At 60.9% G+C, this 20807-nt stretch overlaps 1 protein-coding gene across 2 annotated transcripts in view; it reads right to left on the bottom strand.

The window, feature by feature from the left end:
• The window catches only part of TJP3 (tight junction protein 3), a 28141-nt gene extending 8222 nt beyond the window's left edge, over positions 1-19919 (bottom strand). Inside the window, exons 1-11 of one of the 2 annotated variants that reach the window (XM_043586164.1) lie at positions 19671-19919; positions 8758-8814; positions 8541-8650; positions 7227-7329; positions 6659-6980; positions 5515-5618; positions 4345-4504; positions 3978-4086; positions 1028-1086; positions 720-786; positions 366-522 (exon numbers count right to left, since the gene is read on the bottom strand). In XM_043586164.1, the coding sequence (XP_043442099.1) occupies positions 366-522; positions 720-786; positions 1028-1086; positions 3978-4086; positions 4345-4504; positions 5515-5618; positions 6659-6980; positions 7227-7329; positions 8541-8650; positions 8758-8805 (1239 nt within the window). In that variant the 5' untranslated portion in view covers positions 8806-8814; positions 19671-19919. Of the gene's footprint in view, positions 1-365; positions 523-719; positions 787-1027; positions 1087-3977; positions 4087-4344; positions 4505-5514; positions 5619-6658; positions 6981-7226; positions 7330-8540; positions 8651-8757; positions 8815-12929; positions 13105-19670 lie in introns of those variants that run through there. The other variant, XM_043586163.1, reaches the window with a different exon arrangement.
• Between the last annotated feature and the right edge of the window lie 888 nt (positions 19920-20807).

Below are 20807 nucleotides of genomic sequence, written 5' to 3'. Positions count from 1 at the left end.
CACAGGCAGGGAGACGTTAAAACGTTCAGATGTCCAGGGGCGCCTGGGTGGCTCGGTCGGTTAAGCGTCCGACTTCAGCTTAGGGCACGATCGCACGGTTTGTGAGTTCGAGCCCCAGGGCGGGCTCTGTGCCATCAGCGTGGAGCCCGCTTCGGATTCTGTGTCTCCCTCTCTCTCTCTCTCTGCCCCTCCCCCACTCAAGTTCTGTCTCTCAAAAATAAATAAATGTAAAAAAAAAATTTTTTTTTTTGAAGTTCACATGTCCCTGGGGGTGCTGCGGGTCCTGGGGGAGGACACACAGGCCAGGACAGACTCCGGGGCCACCCAGCAGGCCGCCACACCCACTGCCGGCTGCCCCAAGTCACCTGCAGAATCTCATCTCCCTCCTGGATGCCCTGCCCGTCGGCCGGGCTGCCCTCCTGCACCCCGGACACGAAGATGCCCACGTCATTGCCGCCGGCCAGGCGCAGGCCGATGGTGGAGCCCTTGGGGAAGCGGACCACCCTCCAGTCGGGGCTGTACCTGTAAGGGGAGGCAGAGGTGGGGTCAGGCCGGAATGGGTGGAGAGGGGGCGCGCTGGGCCTCCCTGGGAGAGCCCCCACCCCCTCCGGGCCTCAGTTTCCCCACAGCCTCGCATGGCGGCCCCACCAACACGGGGACGCGGCCCCGGGATGCGCGAGTGTCCGGCTGGGGGGGCTCTTTTCCCCGGGGGGACGTACCCACGGTCCTCCCTGCTCTGGCCGCTGGGCACCCTGTAGATGTCATAGCTGCTTTGCCTGGGGGAGTCTGAAAGGGAACAGCAGTGTGTTTTCCAAGCACCCTGACTGGTCTAGCCGCCACACCTCAGCCTTAGGGTGTCCCTGCCCCACGGCGCTGTCACCCAGCCCTCCGTCCTTCCCAGGGAGCTGCCCCTGACCTCTTAGGCCCCTGCCCCCCCTCTCCCGCCCTGCCTGGCACCACCTCACTGGTTGGGATCAGAAAAATCCGAAGGATGCTCAGAGTCACGTCCCTGCCACCATCCGCTCACCTGTTTCCGAGATGGTTCTGGAATCCGCTGAATTGTCCCGCCAAAGCGGGGGGCTCTCCCTGGAGGGGGAACAGATTTGGGGTGAAGTAGGGGCGGATGCCGAGAGGCGACTGTAGCAATTCTCATTTATTTGCACCCAGATTCAAACTCTGCCTTTCTGGCTGGGAGACCGTGGGGCCGCTGCTCTCTCTCTGAACTCGGGTTCCCTCCTCTGAGCCCCGGGGACGGCTAAGTCAGGGCCACAAGGAGGCATGGCTCAAAATGAGGCAAACCTGTGGCCGATGGTCACGTTTATGATTCTAATTAGTGAAAAGCTATAGAAGGTGATATGGTCTGAGTGTTGTGCTCCCCCCCCCCCCCCCCCCCCCGCGCCACCGCCGTCCTAACCCCGGGGGTGGGGGGGATGATGGTTTGGGAGGTGGGGCGTCTGGGAGGCGAGGCGATCAGGGTTAGGTGAGGTTGGGGGGGGGGGCAGGAAGGGGGTGCGGGACCCGAGTGCCGTCTCTTCCACGTGACCACACTCGGAGAGAAGCGGGTGGTTGTCTGCAGCCCGGAGGGGAGCCCCCAGCAGGGACCGCCAGAGCCAGCACGGTGACCACGGACCTCCAGCCTCCACAAACCACCCCCCCACCACGTGTGGTATTCGTCATCACAGCCTGAGCTGCCTGAGACACACACGGGAAGGAAAGTCCCCTGCAAAGCCAGCCCGCCGTTAGCACAGATGAGTTACTTTCCAGACCCGGCAGACGCTTCCAAATAAACACGTGCGGGTGACTATATACTTTTGAAAGAACGTCAAGGTCACGGGGCGTCTGGGTGACTCAGTCGGTGAGGCTCTCGGGTCACGATCTCGCGGTCCGTGAGTCCAAGCCCTGCATCAGGCTCTGTGCTGATGGCTCAGAGCCTGGAGCCTGTTGCGGATTCTGTGTCTCCCTCTCTCTCTGCCCCTCCCTCGCGTGCGCTCTGTGTCTCTCTTGAAAAATAAACATCAAAAATTGTTTTTAAAAGGAGCAAAACACGAAGATCACGCCGCACGTTGGCATCTGACATTCACCCCGTGAATCCCCAGGGCACGGGAAAGAAATCTGGAAACGCCAGTCTCCTCCCCACCTCCGCCTCCTGGAGCGGGCTGGCAGCCCAGAAGCCGGTCCGGCCGCTCGGACCCACGGCTCCTCCTGTGTTCGAGTGGGACACCGGGGAAGGTCATGCAAGCGACCCTCCCCCCCGCCCCCAACCCTCTGAGCGATGCCGCCCTGTGTCGCTCCAGAGGCCGGCGCTCCCGTTACCGAGCGTCCCCGAGCCCGGCTGCACGGTAACAGCCGTACGAAGGAGCGGGCGTTCACTGTGGCCCAAGCACACACGTGTGGCCTCCTTCTGTCACTGATACTCAGCACCCCGAGATCTGGGGCTCTGGGGTCCCCTTCCCGGCCAAACCAGCCCCGGGGACCCGGGAAAAGAGCAGCACAGGAGGAACCGCGTGCTGAGCTGAGGTTACGAGAAGCAGCTTCTGTCTCGGTCCGTATTCTGAAGTCTCTGTGGGATCATGTGCTCGGGGGACCCGCGGGGCCCTGAGTCCTCCTGTCCCCATGGCTGTGAGTGCGCTGGGGATCAGCCACCCCCAAATCCTACTGCCCTAGCCGGCGCCTCGGCGGTAGCCTCCTAAGACCCAGAGATCAGAGGCACCCAGCGAACTCCACATTATCCGTGTGGGATAATGTTCACCGGCGTTTCGAGCCGCTAGGCTTTAGGGAAATTTGTTACCCAGCCACAGATAACGGATAGACCCCTGCTTCACAGGTGCCGAAGGCCTTGGCGATAATATACCCATGACCTAATCCCCATGGGCTGGGCACTTAGGTTTTGGTTTTTTAATTTTTTTTTTAATGTTTTTATTTATTTTTGAGACAGAGAGAGACAGAGCATGAACGGGGGAGGGTCAGAGAGAGAGGGAGACACAGAATCCGAAACAGGCTCCAGGCTCTGAGCTGTCCGCACCGAGCCCGACGCGGGGCTCGAACCCACGGAGCGCGAGATCATGACCCGAGCCGAAGTCGGACGCCCAACCGACTAGGCCACCCAGGCGCCCCTGGGTGCTTCTGTTTTTAGGCATGGAGTCGTGTCCCCTCAAAATTCCTGCGCCGACATCCTAACCCCCAGCATCGCAGAATGCGATGGTACTTGGAAATACGGTCTCGGTGGATGCGATCGGTGGAGAGGAGGACCCACCGGTAGGAGGCGGGGAGGCCCTGATCCCGTATGACTGGTGTCCTTACACAATGGGGACGTCTGGACCCAGAGACACACAAGATGACGTGAAGACACCAAGAGGAGGTGGCCACTTACGAGCCCAGGACTTGCTGGAAGCTACCAGAAGGTAGGAGAGACCTCCGACCCCCGGCCTCCCCACCTCCCCGCCTCCCCGCCTCCCCGCCCCGAGCCTCCAAGGGGAGCGTGGCCCTGCCCACACCCTCATCTGGGACTCCGGAACCGTGAGACCATAAATTTCTCCTGTCCTAAGCCACCAAGTCTGGGCGCTGTGTTACAGCCACCGCAGGACACGGATGCAAGGTCACTGCCACTTGTTCCCGTCTGTAAACATCATCATAACGAGCAAGCACCCTCCAGTCCCTGCACACACCCATGGCTGCCTTGCCCCCAAGAGAAAATCCCTAAAGGAGGACTGAAGTCGAAAATGGGTTCGAAATTGGATCGAAGTCGAAAATGGGGGGGGGGGGTGTCTTGGAAAATTCCGCTCCTTCTGCTTTAAGTCGATCCCTACCAGGCTCTCCCGGTCCCAAGAACCCAGAGCCACGTACTGGGGGCCAGGAGGACTATGTGTGGACGGGGGAAGCCTCTTCCAGGCAGGCCACCAGGACCGCACCCTCCAGTCGGAAAAGATACGCCCACGTTCCATTCCCACTCAGCCATTCTGGCCGACAGGGGTACGTACTCGGGGGAGTCGGTCCAGCTGGCGTCAGAGCTCCGCCTCACATGCTGGGGTGGCGGTGGGACGTGGGAGGGTGGCGCCTGGGACGTTTCTGAGCCGAGGTCGGAGATGTCTGCAGCGGAGAGGACGTCCCATCAGGCCTGCAGCCCGCACCGCAGAGGGGGACGTCAAGGCCCCTCTAAGCCAAGGGGCCTAGGCCAGAGTCTGGCTCAGCCAGTAAGCCCTCACTTCCTGTGTGGCCTTGGACAAGTGTCTGTCCCTCTCTGAGCCTCACAGGGCCAGGCTCACGTGCCCTGCTAGGCCCCGCCTGGCCTCCTCGGCCTCCCCTGCCCTCCGCTGAACCCACAGGGCCTGCCCTCTGGCCCCTCACCGTCCAGGAGAGAGCTGTCGCTGTCACTGACGGCCGGTGGGATGTTCACCAGGAACTGCCCTCTGTCCCTGAGCACCAGCAGAGTCAGCTTCCCTTCTGACTTCTCGATCAGTCGCCGTGTGTCACTCAGAGACAGATTCTCGCTGGACACGCCATTGATCTAAAAGGCCCGGGAAGGAAGACAGGAAGGGAGTTAACACTAGATCGGGGATGCTAGAAACAGACAGCTTGGCGGGGGCACTAGAAACACACAATTGCTAAAAACAGACGTTCTCAAGAGAAAACGATCGTACGGGATCCCGGCTGTGAGGAGACCATGCCCAGAAGCGACTCCCACAAAAACTCCAGAACTCGGGCGCCTGGGTGCCTCAGTCCGTTAGGTGTCCAACTCTTGATTTCAGCTCCCGTCGTGATCCCAGGGTCGTGGGACCGAGCTCCGCATCAGGCTCTCTGCTGACGGCACGGAGTCTGCTTGGGATTCTCTCTCTGCCCCTACCCTCTTTGCATGCACAGATGCACGAGCACGCTCTCTCTCTCTCTCTCTCTCTCAAAAAAAAAAAAATAAATAAACCGGTCTAACCAGGGAGAGATATGTAGATACCCAAAGATACTAAAAGCAGTCATTTAGAGGTGGGTTAGGAACATACAATTGGAGGAGGACTGAATGCCCCTCTGCACGCACTCCAGGAATCCCTTTCTAACATTTTCCGCGGGGAGTGTGTTTGCATTTACTCTGGGGATGGTGAGTTTCTCACCCCCCCCTACTGAGTTACCCGTTTCTAGTGTCTGCCCCAAACCCCTAGAAACAGACAATTCCTGGGGATCGCTACAAACAGAAAACTCTGAGGACCCTCGAGAAGCTACCGCCTGGAAAGGGGTTGGAAATCCCACACCAGGAATCACTAGAAACACATTTTCAGGAGAGGAGTCTAGAAAGAAACCAGCTTTCAGGCAGAGCTGGTCCTGTAAACCTGGCGACTGGCCCCGCCGCGGGATTCTGGGGATACTAGAAACTGACATTTGGCAGGTGGGGGCGGGGGGGCCCTCTCTAACCCTTGGGAAGGAGGCAGCTAAGTGCAAATGGTTCTGGCTCTGCCCACCTGCCCTCCCCCCCCCCCCACCCGCCACTCGGTCTCCCTGTCCCGCCCCCGACAGGAAGCCTGGGCTCACCTGGAGGATGAGGTCGCCTTCCCGCAGCCCGCGGTTCCTGGCCGCCAGGCCCGACTCAGTGATGTGCTTGATGAAGATCTGACTGCCCAGGGTGACCCCGAACTCTGTGGGGGGGAGGAGGGGCACTGAGGCAGGGCCTGGGGTCTGGGTTGCAGAAGGTCCACGGCAGGGGCGTGGGAAGGAACGGAGCCCAGGTCCCCGCTCCCCGACACCCTCAATGACATCCCGGTGAGAGTTTTCAGGATGTGACTCTTGTTATCACAGTTACAAGGCAGCTGGGGCGCCCGGGGGGTGGGGGGGGGGGAGGCGGGGGGGGGGGGCGCTCCGTCGGTTGAGCGGCCGACTTCGGCTCAGGTCATGATCTCGCGGTGCGTGGGTTCGAGCCCCGCACGGGGCTCTGGGCTGACAGCTCGGAGCCTGGAGCTGCTTCGGATTCTGCGTCCCCCTCTCTCCGCCCCTCCCCCACTCTCCGCCCCTCCCCCACTCACGCTCCATCATTCTCTCTCTCTCTCAAAAATACACATTAAAAAAAAAGTTTTTTTTAATTACAAGGCAGGGGGCCGATGTCCCAGTGCCATTTGTCACATCACGTTTAGAATTCTAAGGCCAGGGTGCTTCTACTGAACTGAGATGGGGTCAGAGGCCACACGTTGGCCTTACGGAGGGAATTCTAGTATGGTGACGCTTCTACGGATGCCACAGTGTGTGAGTTTCCCGGGCTGGAAAACAATACCAGTTTGCAATCTCATGGTTCTGGGCTCAGAAGTCCCAACACCCGGGCGTGGGCAGGGCCGGTTCCCCCAGGGCCTGGCTCCCCCCCTTTCCCGGCTTCCAGAAGCCCCGCACCCTGGGCCCGCGGCCCCTCCTCATCCTCACGGCCAGCAGCTCGGGTCGGGGTCTGCCCATCTCTCTGCCCCCCTCCCGTGAGGACCTCGTGAGGCCGCGGGGCCCCCCGGGACACCCAGGGTCACCCCCACCTCAGGGGCCTGGGCCTGCCCCCCTCTGCCGCATGAGGCCACATGTCCCAGGTCCCAGGGACCAGGACGGGGACGCCTCTGGACACACGGGACAGGGGGTCAGCGCGGCCACGGCGCCCCTTGGCGGGAACCGGGAGCCCCACTGCCGACGACACGGCCGACCTCACCTTCGCTGTCCCTCCTCCGCACCAACACGGACTTCACGGGCCTCATCTGCACGTCCTGCCGCGGCAGCCGCTTAAAGCCCGACACCAGGGCCAGCCCGTTGGCCTCAGACCTGCCGCCTGGGCTCCTGCGCCCGTGGCTGCCGGCCCGGCTCCGGCGGCCCGTCCTCTGCCGGCGGGAGCGCTCGCCCCAGGAGCGGCCAGACCCGCTGGATGTGTCCCCGTCGTAGCCCTGGCCGTGGTCAGCCTCCCCATCCGAGACCTGATGTCCCCCAGAGGGGCTGGCCTTGGCAGGCAGCTGGATTTTCCGGGGACGCTTCACGGTCTGTGAGGGGAGAAAGGGGAGGGGCCGGCTCGAGGCTCCGCCCCGACCCCTGGCTTGGGGGAGCCCCTCTCTGGGCCTCAACGCCCAAGCTGTGAAATGGGGACCAGATTCCACCTGCTTGTAGAAGCTTCCACTCATAACACCCGCGGGCTGCAGGTGGGGCTCAAAGTGGGGGCGGGGGGAGGGCAGAGGTGCCCACGGGCGGGGGGGGGGGGGGGCTGCCCCGCCCACCCGGCCCCCACTCACGATGTTGGCCAACTTGGTGCAGGTTTTGAGTATCTGAATGGCAAAGGTGGAGGTGACGCTCTCCATGGAGACCCCGTTCACCATGACGATGTGGTCCCCTGTCCTGAGAGGAGAGGGAGGCTGGGTCTCAGGGACGAGTCCTCACATAGGAGCCCTCTCCTCAGGCCTTCCCTGCAGCCCCTGCCGTGTCCCCCAGTGCCCGACTTTGGGGCAGGCACCTCCCAGTCTACAAGGCCTGGTTCTAATTCGCTGGTGTCCCCAGGCTCCCGGAGACATTTATCCTTCTGGCATTTATCCCTCAGTTTCCTCATCTGTAAAATGGGACCAACAACAAATCCAACTAGAATAATAGAACGCAACCGGGGCCCCTGGGTGGCTTAGCCAGTTTAGCGTCTGGCTCTTGATCTCGGCTCAGGTCATGATCTCACGGGTCCGTGACTTTGAGGCCCTCGTTGGGCTCAAACTTACTGCACGGAGCCTGCTTTGGATCCTCTGTCTCCCTCTTTCTGGCCATCTCCTGCTTGCTCGCTCTCTCTTTGTCTCAAAAACAAATACACGTTCAAAAAAAGATAGAATGCAACCACAGAATGCAAGCTGGGATTGTAAGTGTCTCCGTGCCCCTCAATCCTTCTGTCATGCCCCCCGTTTCTGCTTTTCTCCCCCTCTTTCCCTGTGTTTTTTTTTTAAACGTTTATTTATTATTGAGAGACACAGAGCATGAGCAGGGGAGGGGCCGAGAGATGGAGAGGCACAGAATCTGAAACAGGCTCCAGGCTCTGAGCTGTCAGCCCAGAGCCAGACGCGGGGCTCGAACTCACAAACCGCGAGACCATGACCCGAGCCGAAGTCGGACGCTTAATTGACTGAGCCACCCAGGCGCCCCTTCCCTGTGTTTCATAACGTCTCTCTCTCTCTCTCTGAAGCTGTGAGCTGTGTCTCGATTCTGGACTGAACCATTATCACCCGTCAGCCACTCAGGTCCCAGAACCGTTTTCCCAACAGAACGCCCAGGAGACTGCCGCTCCCAAGGGCTCAGAACACAGCGTCTCCTTCCCTGCGGCCACAAAAGGCTTCCAGGACCTTTCACCTCAGGAAGGCCATTATGACCCCGGAGACCTACAGCGAAGGACCAGGAAGTGGCTTGGGGAGGGTGACTCTCCCAACGCCAACCCTGTGCTGCTGGCAGCTCCGAGCCCTGTGTTGACAGAGCTGAAAGGCACCAGGCACTTTCCCCGCTCCTGGCTTTGGCCCACACAGCTCCCTGCTCTCGGCAGGCCCCGCCCCTGCCCGCACCCCTGCTGCCTCGATACTCACTGCAGTTGGCCCTCAGCTGGCCCCCCCGGCACCACATCCGACACGACCACGGATCCACTGGGCCGGTCTCGGCCACCAGAGATGGCAATGCCAAAGCCTCTCCGGGGGTCCTGAGAGGGGAGGAGACCTAGGATGAGTTTTTGCTTCCTCCCGTGGAGCAGCCCGGGATCAAGGTGGCACCCCTGTAGGCACCCGCGCGGGGAGAGGGAGGCCTCACCTTGCAGAGCGTGGCCGTGTGCTGTTCCCAGATGGTCACCTCCTCCATGTCCAACACCTGACAGCAGAGGAACGGGAGGTGGGCTTGAGGCCACCGCAGGCCCACTGGAGCAGGCAGGGGTCCCCCGCCCTGGGTGGGGAGCCCGGCTGTGACACTCCCCGGGTCCCAGGCCTGTGGGCAGGTTGCTACCTCTCTGGAGACCTCAGCTTTTCTATCTGCAAGGTGGATTTAGGTCAGGGGTTCTCAGTTAGGGTCCACGCTGCCCCCCAGGGTACATGTGGCAACATCTGGAGACGCTGGCAGTCATCACAATGCTGCCCAGCCCCCCACAGAGCGGGGAAGCCCCCCCCCCCCCCCACACACACAGGGAATGATCCAGGCCCGAATGTCCAGATGCCAAAGCTGAGACCCTCAGCAAACCGGTGAGAGGAGAGAAAACGCAAGTGCCTGGGGGGGGGTGGGGATCCATGCCTGGGGGAGGGGGGATCGAGTGGGGGGGGAGGGGGGATCCATGTTTGGGGGGGAATCAAGCCAGGCCTGCCAGGCAGAGGGAGCCCACTCTGCTCCAGCCACCTGGGGCCTCCTCACTGTTCCTCCGACCCCTGGGGCCTTTGCACGTGCTGTTCCTTCTGCCTGAAACTCTTTTCCCCCAGATCTCCACCTGACTCCTTCCCTCACCTCCTTCTCCTGTCAGCTCCTGTGTTACCCTGCCGGTGAGGCTTTCCAGCCACCCGGTTCGGAACAGTAAGCTCTTCGGGCTCCACGGCAGACCGCCCTATCCACCCTTCCCCAGGACGTGTTCCTAATTCGGAGAACTTGTGACCCCTTGACATTCTCTTGGCTTTTTTGGTCTGTCCGTCTCCCCTCTCTAGAACATCCGATCTGGAGGGCAGAGATTGTCTGTCTCGTTCACAGTGGAGTCCCAGTTCATAGCAGGGATTCAGGAGCAATTTACTGAAGGAAGAAAGGAGGGAAAGAGGAGAGAGGAAGGAAGGAAGGAAGGAAGGAAGGAAGGAAGGAAGGAAGGGGGTGCTTTCCTTGTGCGGGGGGTACTTTACAGGTACTATCTCATTTAATCCACTCACTGAAGGGAGATCCCATCATCCCCATGTCACAGATGAGGCAACTGAGGCACAGAGAGGCGAAGTCACTTGCCAGGACGACAGCCCCGATAGAGGCTGTGGCTGGAAACGTGGATTCGGTTATTTGCACGCCGGTGATACAGATGGGGACTTGGCTTCTGGGAGTACAAGGCCACCCTCCAGGACACCCGGCCAGAGAAGGCAGGACGTGAAGCCCACCCTCCCCCCTGCCCCCTCCCTGTCCCTTTCCTCTCGGCCCAGCCCCCCCCCCCACCTCGGCCTGGTAGACCCGCCCCCCTCCCCCCCCCCCCCGGGGGCACAGCAGGTGGTGATTCCTCCCCCTAAGAACCCCTCTCTGGCTGCTCCCGTGCCTTTTCTTAACGGATCCCGGGAGAGCAGCATTCCTGGCTCCCAGGGGGTGGGGGGAGGGGGCGAGAGACAAACACCGCCCAGGGCGGGGCCTCCCGGGCACTCCCCGCCCCGCGGTTACCGGGGAGCTGAGGGCGGCGCTCACAAGCCCGACTCAAAGCCCTCTGCCGGCTGCCTCAGTTTCCCCGCCTGCCAAATGGGCTACCCCCGCCCCCGGCGCCCTGGCCTTCAGGGCCGAGGCGGCGGCGGCGCGGGGCAAGGAGCCAGGCGGGAAAAGCAGAAAGAGCCTCGACTTTCCTCCTTTGCACGTTAGTAAGAGACACCGCGCTCCGCTGGCTGCCGATGAGACGCTCATCGTTTTAACCCTGAGCGACCTTAATGTGTCACCGCTGTTATTCCCACCTTAAGGGAGAGCAAAGGAAGGCCCAGAGAGGCGCAGTCACTTGCCTGAGGTCACCCGGTGAACAGGGGGGGCCGGTCTGGCCCCCTTGCCCCTAACCAGGCACCCCTCCGCCCTGTCGCTTGTTTGTTTCTTCCGGACTTATGTTTCAAAGCAGAATCTTTGTGCTTGCTTTGAGGTTACACTTTGTATCATTAAGTGCCCTCCGGAACTTTGATTTCCCAGCCTTATTTTAAGACACAGCCCCAGGGAACCAGGGCCCCTGGGGGACAGGTGCAGGTGGCCCAGGCTTGCCCTGCCCCCCCCCCCCCACCCCGTTCAGGTTCACCTCCTTGCATGTTACAGACCTTGTCTAAAACCCACCGGGCCAAGCCTAACCCGCCTCCCAGTGGCGCTCAGCTCCGTTCACCTACACGTCTTTGCCCTGGCAGTCCCCTGGGCCGAGAGACACCCCCCAAGAACCCGCAGGCCGCTAGCCCTCGCCACTTGGGTCCCCTGCCTCCTCAGGCAGCCTTCCTGGGCGAGCCAAACTTCCAGGGCTCCCTGTCATGCTTCCCCGTTTTCTTTCTTAGGCTCGGATCACGGCACCCCAAGCCATTTTAAATTATCCTGTTTAGGGGCACCTGGGCGGCTCGGTGAAGCGTCTGACCTCCGCTCAGGTCATGATCTCACAGTCCGTGAGTTCGAGGCCCGCGTCGGGCTCTGTGCTGCCAGCGCAAAGCCCACTTGCGGAGCCCGGTTCCCCTCCCTCTTTGCCCCTCCCCCACTCGCTCTCCCTCTCTCTCAAAAATAAACATTTCTTAAAAAATTAGCCACTTTAATCATCAGCTTGCAAGTTCCTGATCTTTCCTCTTGGGCCGTGAAGGCGGGCTGGAGCCGTCTCTCCGGCACCCTGGTGATGGCTCTTGGCATCTCCTGGGCCCTGGTGAACCCCTACTCATCCTACAGAGCCCCCGGGACGGGATGCTGTCTCTTCCTCCAGGAAGTGAGTCCTCAGCGGCCCCATTCACACGCCTTACATCCCTAATCATTGGAATCGGGGGTGTCCCAGTCCATTGCCTCCCATACACCCCTCTAGTCTGGGGCCTGCGGCTGGGCAAGGTTGGGGACCCTGGGACCCCAGTATAGTCCCCACAGAACCAGAAGGGAGACGGAGTTCGAGGAATGGGGGTGAATGGTGAGATAAAAGGCCTATTCAGCCAGGAACTCAACCGGGTGTGTCCAGAATTCCTAGACCCCTCGGTCAGCCCTTCACCCACCCAGGTGAGCTCTGAGGGGGCGGGGCCTGGGCCTTTATCCCCACCCCCTCCCCCAGGGAGGAGGAGAGGAGGAGTCACCCAAACGGGCGGGTCAGGTGGTACCCTGTCACACAACCCCGGGCACTTGGCTCCCCGCCCCCTCCCCATCTGCGCCTCCGGGAACCGGGGCGCGGGGAGAGGGGGTAGGGAGCCCCACAAATATGGGAGGTGGGGAGGGGATCCTGGAAGCTTCCCCCCCCCCCCCCCCCCCCCGCAGCCAGGACGGAAGTTGGCGGGAACCAGAACTGCCCGGAAGTGTGGTCTGGGGCGAGCCACGTTCTCCCTACGGCCTCACTTTACCCCTCCAGGCGCGATCTGCCGCCCGGTGCGGCGGTTATGAAAGGGGTCAGCCCGAGCTCGGTCCCCGGAGGGTGGGGTTTCCCCCCAAATAGAGACAAGGGGATCCCCTCCCCCCAGCAGGTTTGCCCGTGTGTAGAAGGGGCTCAAGACCCCTGTCTCTGCCCGGTAATGCAAGTTAACGGCTCTGTATACAGTAGGCGCCCAATGAGTGCTGGTTCCGGCCTCGCCGCATTCACCGGAGCCACCCCAGCCCACAAATGCTGCCGTCCCACTGTTGCTCAAGACTGACTCGGCCCGAACACCCCGCGTAAACATCTTTATAGGGCACCCAAGACGTGCCAGGCGCTAAAAACACGGTTTCCTCTTTGAATCCTCCCTGCACCTCCTCCCCGAGGAAGATGGCCCATTTGAGGGGCGAGGTATGGAGAGGCCTTGATTCACCGGCCCGAAGTTACACAGAAAAGTCAGGATTTGGCCCCAGAGAGGCAGACCTTGGAGCACGGAAAGACCCCCCCCCCCGACCCCCCAGACAGCTTTTGGAGACCAGAGGGCGAACGCCCCTCTCTGAGCAGCCTCGGGCTAGCCACCACCTTCCTCTGGGCCTCAGTTTCCCCACCTGTAACCTGGGGTGGTCTGGGGTCCAGGCCCCGGGTCGCAGACTAGATCCAGGTCGCGGACCCCAGCCAGATCCCCTCCCCCTCCCGTCCTCTGCGCGCTACTCGCCTGGAATCTCACCGCCATGGTCCACCCCTGGGCTCTCCAGCGCCCCTGTCCCGGGGCGGGGGAGGGGGGGGCCTGGAAACGGTCAATCGGTCCCCACCTCGGGGTGAGGGAGGAGGCGAAGGACGGCTGCGGCGGAGAGAGCGCCGGGCCCTCGCCTCCTCCAGCCGCTCTGGGTCGCACCTGCCCCTCGTCCCCCGCCCCGTCCCCTGCCGGCCCCGCCCCCGCCCCGCCACGCCTATCGGGACCGCGCCGGGGCCGCCTCCGCCCCCGCAACCCAGGCTCCGGGCTCCGGGCTCCGGGGTGGGAATGCCAGACCGGGTTTTCCACCCAGCCGGGCACGAGCCCGCCGTCGGGGCAGGACGCCGGCCGGGCGGGGCTGCAATGAAGACCCGGCAGCAAATCCGGCCGCGCTCGGAACCGGCGCCTGGGACGGGGCAATCGGCAACCCCCGGCACATTTCGAGGTTCCGCTGGGACATCGGTCGCACCAAAAGCAGGTTGAGTGCCAGAGACCTCCAGGGCGCAGGGCTAGCCTTCCTCAGGGCACCCCATCTCCAGGAAGTTCCCCCCCCCATTTCATAGAGGGGAAACTGAGGCCCAGAGGGGTCAGAGACTTGGGCTTTCTGAACGTCCACGGCTGCCGCCCCAGGGCCTGGCCCCAAAGCCAGCAGAGAGAGCTCTGTCTTCACACCCCACCCGGGGCGGGGCTCCCCGCGGAGGAGGGCGGGCTCTGGGGAGCAAAGGCCGGGTGCGGGGTGGGTCTCAGCCTCGGAAGGTGAGATCTTGGTGACAGGACCAGGGCAGACACCCACACGTTCCTTGCTGCTTTGAATATATATTTAAACATTTTATTTATAGGAGCCCCTGGGTGGCCCAGTCGGTTGAGCGTCCCTCCTTGGCTCGGGTCGCGATCTCCCGGTTTGTGAGTTCAAGACCTGTTTTGGACTCTACACCGGCCGTGCAAAGCCTGCTTGGGATTCTCTCTCTCTCCTCCCCACCCCCCCCCCGCCCCTCCCCTGCTTGTGCTCTCTCTCTCTCAAAAACAAATAAATAGGGGCGCCTGGGTGGCTCAGTCGGTTAAGCGTCCGACTTCAGCTCAGGTCACGATCTCACGGTCGTGAGTTCGAGCCCCGCGTCGGGCTCTGGGCTGATGATGGCCCAGAGCCTGGAGCCTGCTTCCGATTCTGTGTCTCCCTCTCTCTCTGACCCTCCCCCGTTCATGCTCTGCCTCTCTCTGTCTCAAAAATAAATAAACGTAAAAAAAAAAAAAATTAAAAAAAAAACAAAACAAATAAATATTTTTTAAACTAAAAAAATAAACATCTTTTTAAAAAGTTGTTTAATGTTATTTATTTTTGAGAGAGACAGAGACAGAGCATGAGTGGGGGAGGGGCAGAGAGAGAGGGAGACACAGAATCCGAAGCAGGCTCCAGGCTCCGAGCTGTCAGCACAGGGCCCGACGCGGGGCTCGAACTCACAACCCACTAGATCATGACCTAGGCCGAAGTCGGACACTTAACTGACTGAGCCACCCAGGTGCCCCCCAAATAAATACCTTATTTACGTATTATATTTATAATATAAATGTTATATGATTATAAATATATACTGAGTCCCCTCTGTTCCTGTGCCCCACTCACGCCAAGGTCGAAAGGGCAAATCCGGGCACAGACACCCTCCCCAGCCTCATCCAGTCAGCTCCGGCAGAGAGGAATCCCAGGCTATGGGAAGGGCACAGAAAGGCAAAGAGGAAACTGGGGGATCAGGAGATGCTTTCTGGAAGAGGGAGCATTGCCGCTGGGGTTTTGAAGGGTGAGTAAGAGTTTGCCAAATGAACAAGGCAGAAGATACAATCAAAAATCTCTGAGGCCCCCCAAAGCTGACTTCTTGTTCTCCCCCAAAACTGGAGAGCCCAGGCCAGAAGTGGGCCCTCGAGCATCTCCAAAGGTCCCTAAGGCAGTAAGCTTTTGCAGAAAGCCTCTCTGAGCACCTGCTGGAAACCTCAGGGCTGGAGGACAAAGCACATTTTCCCGGAGCGACGTTTGGCCACCGGGAGGCAGCGCCCCAAACGATTGTAGGTAGAACAAGATCAAACCCTCCCTTTTTTTTTCATCGCTGTGTGTTTGTGTTAATGAATCATAGGAGAAAGCTAACCGAGCTCCCCGCTGACACGCGCACCAGGGTGCCCTCAATGGCTCCCTAGTACCCATCCCATGCCCTTTTGCTCAAAGTCAGGGTTTTATTTATTTTTTTTTTTAAGTACGCGCCACGCCCAAGGTGGGGCCTGAACCCACGACCCCGAGATCAAGTGCCAAACGCTCCACCAACCCGGCCGGGCAAATGCAGGGCTGGGAAAAAGGGCGTGGCCAGTGCGGCGCAGTTTCACAGGCCAGAGGAGCCCGCCTTAAGCCCACTAGTCCAGCCGCTCCTGACCGCCAGATGCCTTTGAGGAAATAAAAATCTGCTTGTCATCAATCCATTTCATTCACACGTTCATTGCTTTGTTCATCCGGTCGTTAAGGCGCCGCGAAACTGTTCGGGGCCAAGCACGCGAGCGGGAGCCCGCAAGAACGGACTTCCCATCTGAAATTTCAATGCCAGATTCAACCAGGAGGGGGCAGTGTGGGCACAGCGTGAAGGAGGGAGGGAAGGGAAGGGAAGGGAGGGCGCTGTGGACGGTGGGGTCGCCGAAAGTCCTTCTGGGACGACCCTGCTCCGCCTTTCTGAGGGCCTAGAGGGAAACTGAGGCAGAGAGACGGCCTGGGCTGGGCTGAGGCCCCTCAGAGTGTGGCCGCAGGAGAGGTGGGAGCCTGGGGGGTGGGGGGTGTCGGGGGGGGGGGGTGTCACACAGGGGGCTTGGGCCCTCCCTGGTGGAGGCTGCTTTGCTGGGCTGTAGGAGGCTGAGGCCGTATCTGTGGTCGAACAGGTGTCGCTCCAACCCAAGGAGGCCCCGGAGCAGCTCTGCGGCCCGGCTGGCTCTGGTTCGTTGATCTGCATTTACGGAGCCCCCACTGTGTACACGCAGGACTGACGGGACAGACCCGGGAGAGCAAGACGACGACCGGGTCGTCACCCAACGTGAATAAAAAGTACAACCTAGACTTCTGAGAGCGTCAGCAGGGAGACACGACAGGGGCTGGGGGCTCGGGGAGGGCTTCCCGGAGGAAGGGCACTCAAAATAAGGACTATGTTTAGGAGGCGTGATGGAGGTGAGGGGCCAGAGGTGAGAGGCGTCCGAGCAGAGGAACAATTAGACCTAAAGGAGATGAGGGAGGAGCCATGGGGAGACCTAGGTGAGGGCACAGCCTGTGCAAAGGCCCTGCGGCAGGACCTGGGCATGTTGGAGGAGCCCGGAGGCCCGTGTGGCTGGAGCGGAGTGAGCGAGGGGGAGAGAGGGAGGAGGGGAAGGCAGGGAGGGGCCGGGGCACGTCCTGCAGCGCCTTGGGGGCCTCAGTGAGGACTCGGGCTTATCCGGCTCCGTGCTGAGAACAGAGCCTGCTTGGGATTCCCTCTCCCTCTCTCTCGGCCCTTCTCCCGCTCGTTTCTCTCTCTCTCACACACACGCACAACGTAAATAACCTTAAAAAAAGAGAAAGGAAAAAGAATGCCGAAATGAATTCAGAAATGGACGGTAAGCTGATCGACAGCCACGGGTCCATAGGGCAGTAAAGTCTCCACTGGGCAAAACTCACTTGCGTGTCTGGGGATCAGAATCATTCGCAATGCTGCCAGTTTCCCATAATTTACGGGGCCGTAAAGTGGTTCAAAGGCAAAAGGAAGCGCGGACAGTGTTCGCGCACACGCCAAAGCCCGGCACGGATCGGACATCCATGAAGTCCGCAAGCCCTGAGGAGCTACGGAATGTTCTCAAGCCACAGTTCCCGCTTATTGGCTGCACTCCTCTCCGTGGGGCTCTTTCTGGAAGGCGCCTGCTCCCCGCCGGCCTCTGTGAGCTCTACCGCTGTAGCATCCCAAGCAGCTAGAACAGCGCCCGGTATGCAGTCAGTGCCTACTAGGTGAACAAATCGCTCCCGGGGAGTCACCTGAGATTCTGAAGGTAGAAAGAGCAGTTGCTGGGTATTCTGGAAGGAACATTCCGGGTGTGGCTGGCGCAGCCACTGGGCACATGAGGGCTGGCCACGTGGGGGTCGTGGGGGGACTTTAACGAGCGGTGGCCGAGGACAGCTGGCCTGGGGTACAGGTGCAGAGGCCGGGCTGACCACGGACGCCGTGAGAAAGGTGTCAGGGGTCTGGGTGCTACCCCCAGCTGGGCTCTGCTCTTCCCCGGCTTCCTTCCAGAACTCCGGCTTCCTCCCATCTGGGGGTGGGGGTGGGGATCCCTTCCGTGAGGCCCCTCCAGCTCCATTCCATCCACTGCAAGCTTCTGGAAGAGTCTACGTGCCCCTCCTCACCTTCCTTCCCTCCTCCACCACGGTGCTCTCAGGAAGGTGCCCCAGGACCCCCGTGTTGCCAAGCCCTGGGACGTTCCTTATGGCTACGACTTTGCTGCCATGTCACTTGTACATGATTCCAGAATGAAATGTTTTGCTTGTTCGGTTGAAAGCCACATTCTAGCAGGGCCTCCAGGTGTGGCCTCCCTGGTGCCCCCTGGTTCTGCCCTCCAGCCCACAGTCTGTCCTCCCCGCAGCGGCCGCCGGGGGGCGCCTTCGAGCCCCGAGTCAGGTCCTGCCCTCCTCTGCCTACAGCCCTCCAGGGCTCCCACCTCCCTGGGGTAAAAGCCTAAACCCGCCCCTAATCCCCAGCACCCCGCACAGCCTGCCCTGTTCCCATCCCTCCCCTCCCCTCCTCTCTCTCTCTCCCCCTCTCCCACTCTGCTCTAGCTGCAAGGGCCTCCTGGTTGCTCCTCCAACTCCAGGCCTGGTCCTGCCCCAGGACCTTTGCACGGGCTGTGCCCTCTGTCTGGAATGCTCCTTCCCCAAACTCACTTCCTTCAAGACGGCTCAAACGTCACCTTCTCAACAAGGCTGCCTCTAATCTTTCTACGCAAGGTTGTAAAATACCCCTCTGCCCGTTTTATTCCTGCCCCTGTGGCTCTTTTACATTCTTTCCCTCTGTGAGACTGACCACTCTTTAACCCCGGATACGATTTACTTCCTTATTACATCTCTTGTTTCTTGTCTGTCTTCTGCTACCAAAACACAAGCCCACAGGACAAGGGATTATTGTTGGTCTGGTCCCCTGCTGACTCCCCAAGGCCCGGAAGGGCACCCAGCATACAGTAGGTGCTTGATAAATGCAGGTTCACTCCCTGGGCAGCCCCTCCTCCCGGGGCCATCTCCCACGAACCTCAGCCCGTTCCAAAGGGTGTCAGGCTCCTCCCTGAGCACATACTGCTCCTCTGGCTGAAGGCCAAACAGAAACCCGAATTTGCCTCCGCGGACTTTCCCCACAACCCAGGGCCACACGGAAGCACTGAGCCCAGGAGGCAGGACGTTTACAAGATGCTTAGCTTGGAGTGTTGGTTGGGGGGGGGGGTGGGGGGCAGGGGCAGCCCCCAGTCGTCCCTCGTCTCCTTTCTGCCCTACTTTCCTGTGCAGCCCCGGGCAAGTGGCTACCCCTCTCTGAGCCCGACTTCAACTCCTGTCTACCGCGAAGGTGGATGGGACATTGCGACTCGCCTGGAATTCTGAGTTCTGACTTGGGGTGGGACGGTTTACCCCAACCCCCGATGACTGAGAATCTATTACCCACGTTATCATTTGCTGCACTCAGCAGCCCTGGGTCGTGCTGACTCGACCTGCACCCATTTTATGGAGTGGAAGACTGAGGTTTAGATAAGCGAAGGGGCTGGAGGCTGGGTCTATCTGAGTCCACAGGCTTTCTCCCCAAACCCCAGGCGGGTGGGATCTGACAGCCCAGATATATCTCCTCCAACCCCACAGACCCCAGACGTGACATCGCTCTGCTCGGCACGAGTGTCCCCCAATTCCAGACCAGCTATATCCCCCGAGACTCATAGGCCTGTGCCTCCCTGGCCCCAGGGGGCCCTCTCTGTCCCAGACAAAGAGACTTGAGGTGCAATCGGACACTTGGCTGGCCAGGAAGCCCTCTTTGTGCTGCCCTTTGGGGAGCAAACGACCCAGAAAAAACTGTTGCCGCCGGACCCTGTCCTCTGCAGGTTCCGGGCTTCCTTGGCCCTGGGGACCAACTGGCTCCTTGCCCACGGGAGGCTCTGGCCGCCGCCCCTGCCCCTTCCTACATCTCTCCGCCGGCAAGTTTTGCCCAGGGAAGGAATCCAGACAGGGTCCCGGGGCCCCCATCGCCGTGGTAAGGCCACCGTGGGACCCCTTCCCAGGCTCCGGCAGGTCCCGGCGGTGGGGGGTCAGGAGGGGGGGAAGGGGGCGCCACTGTTTGGAAACTTGGGAGTCTCTTCAGAAGCTCCAGGAGGCCCACACACCGACTGGGAGCCGGGCTGCCTTGCCGGCCCCCTCCCTGCCCGGGCCTCCCTTCCTCACTTTGGGGGATCAGAGACCAGCCTGGGCCTCCTCTGCCTCCCTGGCACCACCTGGGCCAACAATGACCCTTTTAAGTCGCTGGCTCTGGCGTCCGGGCAGGTTGCCAGGGACAGTAACCGCCAGCCAGATAATCCCTTAGAAACTATGTCAAACGCCCACACACGAGTGTCAGTTTCCTGCTTTCTGGGCGGCCGGGGGAGGTGATGGAGGTCCCAGGACCCTGTGGTCAGGGAGTCAGTCCGCGCGGAGCAGGGTGGGGGACTTACCCGTCCAGGAGGCCCGGTGGCCTTGGGGCAGGTGGCAGGAGCCGGGGCCTGGGTGCCCGCCTGGCATGGAGGTAGGGAGGGGACCTGAGGGCTGAGCTCTGTCCTCCCCACCTGTTTCCCCAGCTCTGTCCTCCCGCGTGGAGGAAGCACGTCTGTGCCGCGCCAGGTGGAACCAGCAGGACGAGGTGCACAACAGGAGTGAGAGCCCGGCCGCTGGTTGGGTATGTGCCTCTGTCGCAAGGTGCCCTCACGTGGGAGCAGCTGGCCTTAACCCCTGCTCACCCAGAGGCCCCGGGGACGCCGGGCTCCCGCCCTGCTCACACCGCTGAACCTTGAGCCCCTGGCGTCAGCGCGGGGACTGGGACGCGCGGGCAGGTCCTCGGGGGAACCCCCCGCCCCCCTTCTCACTACTGTCCTTGAACCCGAGACCGCCAAGCCCTTGCACTTGCCGAGAGACGGTCCACTTCCCACCGGACAGATCTGAGCGCAAATTCCGCCTCTCGGCCCCAGGCTCACCTGCCGGGATTCTGAGGCCAGGAAGGGTCAACCGTTTCCCTGCTGGGTGGCCTTGGGCAAGTCACCGAGCCTTGTCAGTTTCCTCGCCCGAGAAGTGGGGAAAACACTCAGCACTTGCTTCCTAGGGCCGTTTCGAAGGTCGAAGGAATGAATGCGTGCTTGTCAAGTGGGCGCCCGGTAGGCCCACACCCTCCAGCCACTACCCACCCACGGGGCGGAAGGACAAGGTTTGGGTGAGTGTAAGACACACGTGGATCTGGAAGGCTCAGCAGGCGAAAAAGAACGGAAAACGCGTCGCTATTTTTAATATTGATTCCGCGTTGAAATGACAATACTTCGGATGTACTGGGTTAAACGACATATATATTTTTTTTATTAAAATGTTTTATTTATTTTTGAGACAGAGAGGGTGAGCACGGGAGGGGGAGAGAGAGAGAGAGAGAGAGAGAGAGAGAGAGAGGATCAGAGGATCCCAAGCAGGCTCAGCACCGAGAGCGCAGAGCCGGATGTGGGGCTCGAACTCACGAATCGAATCGTGAGATCATGACCCCGGGGGGCTGACCTCGGACGCTCAACCGACTGAACCACCCAGGCGCCCCATACTGTTAAAATTCGCCTTCC

The sequence above is a fragment of the Prionailurus bengalensis genome, chromosome A2 (assembly GCF_016509475.1).
Source record: "Prionailurus bengalensis isolate Pbe53 chromosome A2, Fcat_Pben_1.1_paternal_pri, whole genome shotgun sequence".
Classification (NCBI taxonomy): Eukaryota; Metazoa; Chordata; class Mammalia; order Carnivora; family Felidae; genus Prionailurus; species Prionailurus bengalensis.
This window is presented reverse-complemented; position numbering and strand designations above follow the sequence as displayed.